General features: G+C 38.6%; 1 protein-coding gene across 1 annotated transcript in view; it reads left to right on the top strand.

The window, feature by feature from the left end:
• The window catches only part of gphnb (gephyrin b), a 75,799-nt gene that overhangs the window by 51,229 nt on the left and 11,656 nt on the right, over positions 1–12,914 (top strand). Inside the window, exons 11-14 of the mRNA XM_053614872.1 lie at positions 1,219–1,281; positions 5,164–5,206; positions 7,319–7,456; positions 11,914–12,006. Coding sequence (XP_053470847.1) covers positions 1,219–1,281; positions 5,164–5,206; positions 7,319–7,456; positions 11,914–12,006 — 337 coding nt within the window. The remainder of the gene's footprint in view (positions 1–1,218; positions 1,282–5,163; positions 5,207–7,318; positions 7,457–11,913; positions 12,007–12,914) is intronic.

Here is a 12,914-nt window from a genome sequence, read left to right as displayed (position 1 = left end):
TACCCTGGGGGTGAATGAGTGTGTGTGTGTGTGTGTGTGTAGGTCCCTAAGCTGGACTGGCATCCCATTCAGGGTGAATTCCCTCTTTGTATCCAGTAACCGCGTCAGATCCCCTGCAACCCTGGCCAGGATAAAGCGGATACTGAAGATGATCAGAACTCTATGACAATTTTCCCCTCTGGCTTCTTAGCAAAGCCATGCATATGATCTTTTTTTTTTTTTTTTTGCATTATCCTAACATAATGTCAACTGCTTATGTATGACCTAAACAGCATTTACAAGAAAATAAAATACACAAAGGACCATAAGTGTGTAGCTTTGAAAAAACCATAAATGGCATGAAAGCAGAAATGAGCAGTGGCCATCACCATGTAGCTGAATAGAAACGTCCATTGACAGTGAAGCTAAGATGCACAGCTATGGAGGTGAAATATGACTCTAATGATCCCTAGTCAGAGATGTAATCCATTGAGTCTCTGGAGCACTTGTGTTGCTCATGGTTTTTTGTTATGGTGTTCACAAGGATAGCTTGCTCACTACATCAGTAGAAAAGTCCTCATTATGATGTACATTTTCTAATAATCTTTGGTGTTAATTGTATTTGTTGTCATTTGGAATCAGCATTATTATAGTAATACAAATTCACAATAATAAAATTAAATTAGGCGCTATGGTATGCTTTTTAGTGAAATAAATGTTGTCCTCTTCAGATAAGGCAGCTAGTGGAACCAGCCGTGGTGTAAGAATAAATAAATAAATAAACAAACAAACAAACAAACAAACAAATCTAACAGATAGAGACTATGACTTTCCATCACATTATTAACACTAGCTGCATGCAACAACATTAGAGAGTGATGTTGGAACCATCTCGCTCACTCAGTGCATGTATGGAAGCCCTGTTACAGTCCTGAAACTTACACTCCAGAAAATACAGTATTCTCAATTTCAAGTGATATTAAAAGCTCATGAGGATCTTCTTTTTTTTTATGCACCTCAAGGTGAAGTGCTGCCTAACTTGTTCCTTCTTCTTCTGTCTCTTTTTGTCTTTCTCTCACTCTCTCTCTCTCTCTCTCACTCTCCCTTTGTCTCTCTTTCCCTGGCACTCGTTGGCTGTGCTCTGTCTTTTGAGTTGCCTCACCTTTGCGTTATGTCTTGCTTTGCCCTGGTTGCTTGGGACTGATGGACTGATGCTTGATGACTTTGTCTCCACTGTAGCTCCAGTGTAGGTTGGAGGTGCTTAAAGATGATCGAAGGAGCCATAGGACCTTCAGCTCTCGAGTAACTATCGCCAACCCTCACCAGGCCATATGCAATGCCCACTTGCTGTCTCTCTTGTCCATTTTTCTCTCTCTCTCTCTCTCTCTCATTAGTGGGGTTTCCATCCACTTGTTTTTTGGGGGGGGTTTTTTGCAGTTGAACTTGTTCATCAGTCACTTATGTAATGTGTACAGGGTTAAGTGATGATGTGATGGAAACAGATTTTTTGGTATAAATGAAGAAAGTTGAATGTTTTATGGCTTGATATTGAAATGACGCCACAATACAGAATTTAAGGAGCTAACGATTCCAGTAAACAATCATATGAACTGATATAGTAAAAATAAGGCTAACACCTACAGTTTTAATGAAAACCAGGATTTACCAGTATGACTGTCAATTTCTCAAATGACTGCAACAGCAACATACACAAAAACAAGTCACTTCTAAATACCTATTCTGTTCTAATGACTATAGTTGGAAGACAGTTTTCCTATAGAACATTTAAACAGATTACTGCTTTATTTGCATGATTAACACTGATGTCAGTGCTGTGTCAGTGGAACCATAATAATGACTAGTGATTTCTCATTTATCAAGTCCTAATGTGTCCTAATCCATTACTGTTTGTTTATGGCTGGTGTCAGGAACACAGTAAAGAGGACAGGACGTAGTTTGTAGTTTGATCTCTTCAAGATCCTCAACAGAACAGTAGCAAGAGAAAGTAAAGTAAAACCTTGAGCATTTTTCTTCCTGTGTTTAAATTTACTTACAATTCCCCAAACATGTGGATGGAAACAAACCTATTCCCTCTCTCTGTCCTTCTCTCTGCGTGTGAAGGTCATGCCGTTCAGTTGCTTTCCCTCATTTTTTCCCCTCATCTATCTCTCTTCCTCCACACACACACACACACACACACACACACACACACACACACACATAGCACATTTACACGTAGCCATTGTTTTGTTACCTGACTTGTTGTCAGTTACCGTATGTGCATGTGTAAATGCTCTATTATCATATAAAGATAAGTAAGGTGATGAGACATGATTTTTGCACTGCTGTGGAGTCACATTGCTACAAAGAGGAAAGTCTCTGCCCTTTGCTGATATTTATATCATCTCTATGTATTTCAAATATTGCACACAATATATAGCACACATTAAAATGTTGACCATTCTTGACCAAACCTAGTTTTGGTCTTAAAGCCCCAAATTTAGGTCAGAATTAATAAGTGTTTAATACACGCTTGCTTGCAAAAATAAATCTGATGGCTTATTGCTAAAATCTGGTTTCTAGGCAAGTAAGCCACTGCAATTCCATGCTCGAAATGAACGAAGTTGTTACAGCGTGGTTATTCTGATAAGCGTTCGAGTTTTGTGATCTCCAGTGCAAAACGAAATAAGCACCCTTCTTCCGGCATGTCTTGATCGATCAACATCGGGGGTAAGGTAGACAGTGTGTTGTTTATAAAGAACTCAACTCGCATAAAACTATATTTCACGACAGTCTCCTTCTCATCCTGCTTATTTCAATCATCATCAAACCCACATCATTAGTCTCTTCCTCCTTTTTCTTTGAGTCAGCTCTCTTTTGCTGTTTCTTTCTTTCACCCTGTGTTCCGTGGCTTCGTGGTCTCTCTGGCTGTTTCGTGTTTATGCTGCAGTAGTGCTGGTCTCTTCCTGTCCCTGTCTTTCTTTTCTCCTTCCTTCTTCCCCTTCTTTCTCTATCTCTTTCTCTCTCTCTCTCTCGCTCTCTCATCTATACTGTCTTTTCCTCTTATTTCACTTGCTGTAGATACAGTGTGTCTGCTCTCTCGCTTCTTTCTTCACAGTAGTTTCCCAGAGCCGCCTCACTCCACTCTTCCCTCCTCCCTGTCTCTCTCTCTCCATCTCTCCACATCTTCGTTTTCGGGCGGTCTGGCAGAATCGGTGCCCCGTATTAATCTCCAGATAGGGTTTAGATCGCAGCGACAGGGCGAACTGCATGGACATGCTGTAACTCTTCCCCTTATCTAACCCAAGCCAGCTGTGACAGGCTAGCTGCTCTGGGATCACAATGGCGCTGTACGATTTAGTGCTTTTAATTGTGCTCTAGGTCAGATGGAGGGTAAGGCAAGGAACAGGAAGGACCCTGGCTTCTGTTCAACAATGTTACATATGATTCATTCAGAACACAAAATAAAATACGTTTGTTTATGAACAATAATCGATATAGATGATTTACAAATCATAGTGCATTAGGGCACATTTGAATAAGCGTTATTATTGCAAATAATCGTTAATTAGTGTCATATGCATATGATATAAGAATAAGGAGCTAGTAATCAGTTGCCGGATGTGGGTAAAGTAGCCAAAATTTAGATTCAAGTAAAAGTACTATTAACTAATAACTAATAGGAAAGTATTCAATTAAAAAATATATATATACCTGTATATATTCAAGCAGTACGTATAATTCAGCAGTGGTGATGACGGTACTGAGATGAGAACCTATACATGTAAATATCTGAAAATAAAAATGATTCAACTTCATGTATTCAGATGTATTACATGATATAGACAGCAAAACTCAAATTTCTGAAAGAATACTAACATTATGCATAGCATAATGCTTGCTAGCTAGGTGACATGGTTAATGTTAGTGGTTAATTTAAATTTAAAATTAACGCAACTACAACGTTCGCTTGAGTTAATGTTTTCTCATGCCCATGTTTATCGGGGCATGAAGTAGATGGAGTATTACATCATTGTTATTATTATTGACTGTCTGAAGGGGGGAAAGGGTCTTTCAGGATGAAGCCAGAAAGTCACTTGTGCTGAGTCTTTGTAAAAATCATCTCAGCCAGTGTTGACCGTAACGTGACAAGGTTTCATCTGTAAAAGACAAAATGACTTCACTGTTAGTTAATGCCAAAAAACTCATCAAATAGTATAAATAGTGAATGAAATGAGCAGAACATGCATCAGATAAAGAAAACTAAGGGGAAATGTAGCAGAAAGAACATGGCTGAATGCAACAAAGCAATAATAAGTGTAAACAGAATGATGAACTACCTTCATAAAATGACTCCCATATATACAGTTTATTCAAAATGGAAAACTTCTTGATCTTGTTCTCACAAAGCTGAAACTGGTTGATCAAGTTTTGTATTTTTTGAGGAAAGTTTGATGATTAAGGGCCAGTGATTAAATTACAAGTGCCTTCCGAGTGCACTGTTTTGCTAAAGATCCAAAACCAGAAGTCCGAGAGAAATTGATGGAGGTTTCTCGGTCACTCTCCATCGTCAGAGCTATTCTAGCTAATATATACAGCATAAAAGCTATGACTAAATTAGGGAGAAAAGAAATAGATGTTTAATAGCTTAAATATAGAGCTAAAAGAGTGATTACATGTTAATTTTGAAACAGAAAAATAGAGCCAAAATTAAAACACGATATAGAGTCTAAATTGTCTCTATAATGTCTGGTTGCGCTTCAGAGCTTCTAGTCAGGTCCACAGGAAGCAGTTCACCTCCGTTTCAGGAAGAACACGTCAATGTCAAAGGAAGAAGGCAGCTTGTTTGCGAATGATGCGCGTTAGCGTAGTAATGCCAGTGTGCGGCTGGAGCTAATGATCCACTATAGTGAGATAGAGTCTGAGCTGCTTGTCGGTCTGATTTAAATGTTTCCTTTTGCTCATTGCTTCATTGTGCAGTAAATCTTGGCTCCATCTTCGTTTCCAAGCCACAAACCTGGATGACATCGATTCGGCTCCATGGTGTGACATGACATTATGACATTTCCATTTTTCTTCACAGTGTAGCCAACATCTCACTGAGTATTGTCATCTAAGACATGCTGTTTCCCAACTAACAGCATCTACCTCCTGCTTTCTCTCGTTCTGTCTGTCTTTCTCTAGGTGCAGTCACGATGCAGCAGCAAAGAAAATATCTTACGGGCAAGTAAGTCACTCATGCATGTTTGTGTTTGTGTGTGTGTGTGTTTGTGTGTTTGTGTGTGTGTGTGTGTGTGTGTGTGTGTGTGCTTGTATATATAACCAATTGATTGTGTGACTTAGACGAGGTCCACACTACAGGATTAAGCAAGCCAATTTTTGGGTTAATTCACCGCTTTTGACGATAGCTAAAGGTCTCCTGATTCAAGGGCTACCTTCCCCTGTGTTGTTGGGTGTGTATGATCAGATCTTTCAGTCCACTCATGCACAATATTTCTGAATTAACATCCTACAGTGTGCGCAATGCAACAATAACCAATAATTCTGACCTCCCTCCAGCTTTCAATGCAGGATATATATACAGGTCATGCTGATCACATCATGTCTTCTCATCCATTTTTCCCATCAAGATCAAATTTCGAGAGCTGGGACTAAAAAGCTTATACTGCAATCCACTGTACTCGGATAGTTCCAAGTAAAGTTTTTATTTAAAATCACTTGGAAAAACATTGATATCCAGAGCAAGGTCATACTTGACCAGTCTCTGAATTTGACATATTAAGAACATATTAAGATTAAGAACATACACACGAATGATTTTCTATGCGATTAAATATGAGAATCAATGTATGAAAAATGACGTAAGACAGGACAACTAATCTTGTTCATCTTGTCAGCTCACAAAATGAGCTGTCACAATGGTATTATCATGTTACAGAAACTGGGCTGAAATCAGTGGAATTACTTTACAAATTTAACTTACAAAGCAGTTAAAACAAAGCTTTATATTAACAAATGTTGAGTTTTATCAATTAAAAATGGTACAAAGGGAAATCTGTTTACTGTTGATTGGGTGCGCCACAACATTGCTGTGTTTTCACGCGTGTTTATGTCAGCGATCTCGTGCAAGGTGGATTGTATGATTGTTAAGTGCAATGGAGGTCTGGTTTTTCTGTGTACAATGGGTTGCAGCGATCTTAAAGTGTGTTTTCTTATTACTCTTGTAGTGTTGGGGCTTTGATGGCTGATGAACAGCTAATGAAATCAGTCATTATATATAGGGTTTCTTGATTTGTATAGATCAGTTAGGATTGTAAATCTTGTAGTGTGGGCCAGAGTTGCATTACTGTAAGTAGCTTTCAAGCCAAAATTCTGTCAGGTTTAACATTAAAACCACTGAGAGGTAAAGTGAATAACATTGATTATCTCCTTACAATGGCACCTGTGAAGGGGTGGGATCTATTAGGCCCCACCTGGTTCACCGCTTGTCCTTCCTTGCACCATTTTTGCTAGGTAGAAACCACTGCATACCAGGAACACCCCCGAAGACCTGCTGTTTCGTAGATGTTGTGACCCAGTCATCAAGCCATCACAATTTGACCCTTGTTGTCAAAGTCACTCAGATCCTTACGCTTGCCCATTTATTTCCAAACACATCAGCTTCGAGAACTGACTGTTGACTTGCTGGATAATATATTCCACCCCTTGACAAGTCTCATTGTAATGAGATAATCAACGTTATTCACTTCACCTGTCACTGGTTTTAATGTTATGGCTGATCGGTATCAATATCTATATATAATTTTTATATATATGTAAAATTGTAGTGAGCAAAAAAGCCAGTTCATTTAAATCTGAAAGGGAGCAATAAATTTTTTTTATTTATTTAATTTCTAGCATGTGTAAAAACACATGCAGATTAGCTGATTTAGCTAAAGTGCATGGTCATTATGTTTAAGAGCAGATTCCATATGAATGACCCACTATTGTAATCAGAAAATTTCAGAAGTTTTCACTTTTTGATATTTCAGCGTTCATGACACATCTTGACATGTCCTTATATGTGAAGACCATATTCACGAAGTTCAGTTAGCAGACGATGCTAATGGTATTTATGGTGTCATTTTAGTCAGAGAGAGTCTTTTTCTAGACATTTACCAACACATCTGAGGTAAAAGTTAATATTCCTGGCAGTTTGGTCTCGTTTCCTTGGTCACTCTATCTTTAAAGTGTCTGGGCTAGCTAGCTAAATTGATTACCTATGCTGGTGTGTGTACATGTATGTGTGGGTGTGGGTGTTTTTCTGTATTAGTGTATGCATTATCATATGTGTGTGCAGGTCACAGTGCAGTGGACATCACTAAGGTGGCACGGAGGCACCGTATGTCCCCATTCCCCCTAACCTCCATGGATAAAGCCTTCATCACTGTGCTGGAGATGACACCAGTTCTGGGCACTGAGATTATCAACTACAGAGGTCAGCATACACACATACACACATTACTGACACACCATGTGGGCACTGCTAGCTCAGTTCTAAGTTCTCAGTTATAAGTTCCAAGCCTGTTAGTTAGTGCTGGGCTGGGTTGCCATGGATCTGATTGACATGTTATTCCGACGTCCAGACCATCCAGCATTCATTCCATGTTTAATAACTGTATCATTTATTTTATAGATAAAGGGTAGATATTTATATATTATTAGAAATAATATCATTATATTTACACCATAAACTATTGTACGAGTCTATAATAGTGCTGATGTTTTCTGTACAGAGCTTTATAAGCACTTTGTTTTGATTATCATGTGACAGCACAGGAGCATTGTAGACAATAAGTCAGTCCATCCAGGAATTAGCGATTTTTCAATCACAGAAATTAATGCAGAATCAAGGAAACTCTGCAGTATTGGCAGGAGCTTGTAAAATTACTACCAAAGCCCCGTTCGATTTACGTGCGTCGAACATGAGTACAGCTAAAAGGTCTCATTTACCAACAAATATCACTCTGAAAATATCGTGCAACTGCAGTTTCGCCAATTCAAGTAGTTTTCCGCAAAAAAAAAAGCACAAAAAACTCCGTAAACTGCATCGAAAATCTTGAAGAAGAAAAAAAGCCGCAGCGAAATCAGGCACTTTTGGCCACGACAATCGCAAAAAAAACTCTGCAAACTCCTGTATGGACTGATTAGTCAGTATCTTATTACAAAATGAATTTTACTGTTTATGTGTCTGTGTTACTCTGGCATGTTGTCAGCTCAAAAACCTGATCAAAGCCTGATACTGACTGTGTGAGAAATGCACACTCAGGCAGCAAGGATTTAGATCTGTGTTTACCACTGTGTTTGATTGCACGAACTGTCTGCTTGCTCAACATGATCTTTGCAGGCAGACAGCCAAGGCAATGTTGGATAGTAAAAAATCTTTTTTTTTTTGTTCCTCTTTTTATGGCTGTTTTCCAGAATTCTGCCCTAGCAACGTCCAACAGGTTTTCCCAGAGCGCTACACATATGCTTCTTGCAGTTATTGTATATTCAGTGTCATGTATATACATTGTTACCGTAACACATTTGAAATATTTTTTGAGAGAGCTGCTGGATCATTGTCTTGCACACTGAGCTTAATCTCTGAACACCTACACACATCAGCAGAGAAAAGAGACATAGCCTCAGCTGTATTTAGCCTCTCTGTTTTACACACACACACACACACACACACACACACACACACACACACACACACACACATTGTTTCCTAAGAAGATAAGAACCATTTATGTCTCTTACATATACTCATCTGACCTGTTTCTCCTTCTAAACATTAATATCAGTCTGTTATGCTCTCTATTTATCTCGTTTTAGTTTTCCTCCTCCTTGATCCCGTATTACATGTGTTTTATTTTCTTCCATCTCTTTTTATCTCTCTTGCCTCTCTGTAATTTTTTGCTGATAAGAAAATACATTTTTCTTATCTGAATGATCAGAGCAGCATATTTTTCTGCATGATCGCTTGTAGAAGCTTCTCTGTGCTAATACTGTGATGTGGTTTGGTGAAGAAATGCCAATGCCAAATTCAGTTTAAATACATAATGTACCTACAATGAGTTGCCAGTTTCAAGGATTTTTTTTCTGCCTTTCTGCTTCCTGTATCATATGTTCTGTATCTATTCCTGTCATCATTTTCCCAATTAGTATAGTTTTTCATACAGCAGGTGAAAAATCGCTTGCATCTCTGACGTGGTAACCATAGTAACAGCAATGCTACCATGCTGAAAAATTCAGCTTAGTCTGAACAGCTACCAGCTGCCACAACACGGGCTGAGTTAGTCAAGACGCTAGACCATTTTTACCAGCTGGTGAATTATTTTCCAGTTTCTTCTTACTTTGATTAATAATTGTTTCATCAATTGTCTCATTCTTTTACTATTGTGTTATTTAATGGGATGTAGCGTTAGTAGCTGTATACTGGAAACTGTTCCCTTCCTAGCAGCATGTATGAGCTAGCAAAGATGGTCTACCAAGTTGAATACACATGTAAACAAAAATAAAAGCACACTCTCATCCTAACTAGTTACATTACATATTTAGTGTTGGTTTAATAAATCCCTGTGAAGGATTAACCATGTCATGCACATATTTTCTGTTTCTGTGCCATATAGTTTTCCTAGTCAGAGTTAGCAAGCTAGCCATCTACCTGGAAATCTAGCTATGCTAGCACTGTAGCTAGCTAGCTGTTTGGTTGATGTCTGTAATACTGCTCAGGAAACTCAGTGGCTGCCAGGATGAGGTACTCCTCCATTTTCTTTTCACATTGCAACTGCTACACTGCACCACCGGCCACTCCACCTGCAACGCTTTGCCTGCCCAGAGACTCTAATTAAAAATAAATAGAAGACGATCGAGTGTTTCCTCTTTCTGAAAAGCTCTTAAGACATGTGTTTTACCTTCTAAGCATGAGCTTTGACTTAAAAGTATGATTTTAGTTTAACACATCAACACTAATATTAACACTGACTGAATGAGGTGAAATCACATGCTTCAAGAAACTTGCTGTAAACAGTCATTGTAACAGAAACCATCAGACTGTAGTCAAATGCAAGTCACCCTTCTCAATACGGATAGAGAGAGACGTGGCTAGAAAGGTGAAAAACTGTCTGTGGGGTTTTCTGTAGATATACAAAAATATATACAGTGGTGCTTGAAAGTTTGTGAACCCTTAAGAATTTTCTATATATCTGCATAAATATGGCCTAAAACATCATCAGATTTTCACACAAGTCCTAAAAATAGATAAAGAGAACCCAGTTAAACAAAAGAAACAAAAATATTATACTTGGTCATTTATTTCTTGAGGAAAATGATCCAGTGTTACATATCTGTGAGTGGCAAAAGTATGTGAAACTCTAGGATTAGCAGTTCATTTGAAGGTGAAATTAGAGTCAGGTGTTTTCAGTCAATGGGGTGATAATCAGGTGTGAGTGAACGCCCTGTTTTATTTAAAGAACAGGGATCTATCAGAGTCTGATCTACACAGCACATGTTTGTGGAAATGTATCATGGCAAGGAGATTTCTGAGGACCTCAGAAGAAGAGTTGTTGATGCTCATCAGGCTGGAAAAGGTTACAAATCCATCTCTAAGTTTGGATTCCACCAATCCACAGTCAGACAGTCTGTGTATAAAGGGAGGAAATTTACGACCATTGTTACCCTCCCCAGGAGTGATCGACCAACAAAGATCACTCCAAGAGCAAGACGTGTAATAGTTCATGAGGTCACAACAGAACCCAGGGTAACTTCTAAGCAACTAAAGACCTCTCTCCCATTGGCTAATGTTAATGTTCATGAGTCCACCATCAGGAGAACACTGAACAACAGTGGTGTGCATGACAGGGTTACAAGGAGAAAGCCTCTGCTCTCCAAAAGGAACATTGCTTCCTGTCTGCAGTTTGCTAAAGATCACAGGGACAAGCCTGATGAGACCAAAATTAAATCTTTGGTTTAAATGAGAAGGGTTATATTTGGAGAAAGGAAAACACTGCATTCCAGCATAAGAACCTTATCTCATCTGTGAAACCTGGTGGTGGTAGTATCGTTGGTTTGGTCCGGTTGGTTTTTCTGCATCTGGGCCAGGACGACTTGTGATGACTGATGGAACAATGAATTCTGAATTATACCAGCGATTTCTAAAGGAAAATGTCAGGACATCTGTCCAAGAACTGAATCTGAAGTGAAAGTGGGTGATGCAGCAAGACAACAATCCTAAACACACAAGTCGTTCTACCAAAGAACGGTTAAAGAAGAATAAAGTTAATGATCTGGAATGGCCAAGTCAAAGTCCTGACCTTAATCCAATGGAAATGTTGTGGAAGAACCTGAAGCAAGCAGTTCATGTGAGGAAACCCACCAACATCCCAGAGCTGAAGCTGTTGTGTACTGAGGAATAAAATTACTCGAAGCCGTAATTCAACAGTTACCGGAAACATTTAGTTACTCTTATTGCTGCACATCTGCACAAACCAGATACTGAAAGCAAAAGTTCACATACTTTTCCCACTCACAGATGTATAATATTGGATCATTTTCCTCAATAAATAAATGACCAAGTATAATATTTTTGTCTCGTTTGTTTAATCGGATTCCCTTTATCTACTTTTAGGACTTGCGTGAAAATCCGATAATGTTTTAGGTCATATTTATATGGTTGCAATAATAAACGCGATGACAAGTATAAATTTAATTTGTCTCAGAGCAGAATTGTTAGCAGAGACCCTAAAGGCATGTGATTTTATTGTGTATGTGTATAGAAACTTGATTGGACTTGATCCAATACAATATTGTTGACATTGATGATTAAAATTTGATTGGACTTCTCGATGTTTTGGAACAACTAAAACTAACTATGTGTGTGTGTGTGTGTGTGTGGTTTTTCACCATCAGATGGAATGGGCCGAGTTCTGGCTCAGGATGTTTATGCCAAAGACAACCTGCCTCCTTTTCCTGCCTCTGTGAAGGATGGCTATGCTGTGCGAGGTATATGAGAGACTCTTTGAATATTGTGTGTGTGTGTGTGTGTGTGTGTGTGTGTGTGTGAGCACAATATTAAATAATTATTAATGCCCCAAAATCTAAACTCTGGTTTTTACCCAGTTAAACTGGTTGCCATAAGTATAATTAATGCCAGACACGAGAAATAAACAGATTTGAAAAACTCTGTAATTTTTAATAAGGTGACGTTTTCTGTGCAAAGATCTTTATCAGCATTTTTAGAAGGAATCTCCAGTGTAACAGTAAGAGGTATAGTTTTAACTTTTAAGTTTTCCAACACAGGGATGTGCAGCTTCTCAGTAACATAACGAGACGTTCCACAACATTAAACATTAACCGGATAAAACATATGTCGTGTCGTTCTTTTAGTAAATGACAAATTGTTAGCACTGGCAAATCACTGTGGTATTAGAGGAATTAAACACTGGGACGTGCTGTTATTGGAAAATAATCAAACTTTTAGTGGTTATGATCCTCCACTTCACATCACACCTCCCTGTCATTTATTACTTGGTCTGTTCCTTGCATAATAAGCACTCTTGACTCAAACTGAGGTCATTTTTCCCTCAGTATTAAACTCTACTTTAACCCTGAAGATCCCAGAAGAGTCGTTTTGTTTCTTGTTTCTCTTCCCAGGAACTCATTTTTTTTTTTTTTAATTTGCTACCTTCATACTGATATTACAGTGATTCATCAACACACACACCCCCTCTTTCTCGCTCCCTTTGCCTCTCTCTTTTTCAATCTGTCTGTCTCACTCTGTCTATCTCTCTCTGTCTCTCTCCCAGTCACACTCAACTCATGATGAGGGTGTGTTTGCCTCGCATTATGACACTCCATGTTAATTGACGCTTCACTCCCTGTGTCACACCTCTGTATTCGCCATATCAGTC

This window comes from Ictalurus furcatus, chromosome 25 (assembly GCF_023375685.1).
Source record: "Ictalurus furcatus strain D&B chromosome 25, Billie_1.0, whole genome shotgun sequence".
Classification (NCBI taxonomy): Eukaryota; Metazoa; Chordata; class Actinopteri; order Siluriformes; family Ictaluridae; genus Ictalurus; species Ictalurus furcatus.
This window is presented reverse-complemented; position numbering and strand designations above follow the sequence as displayed.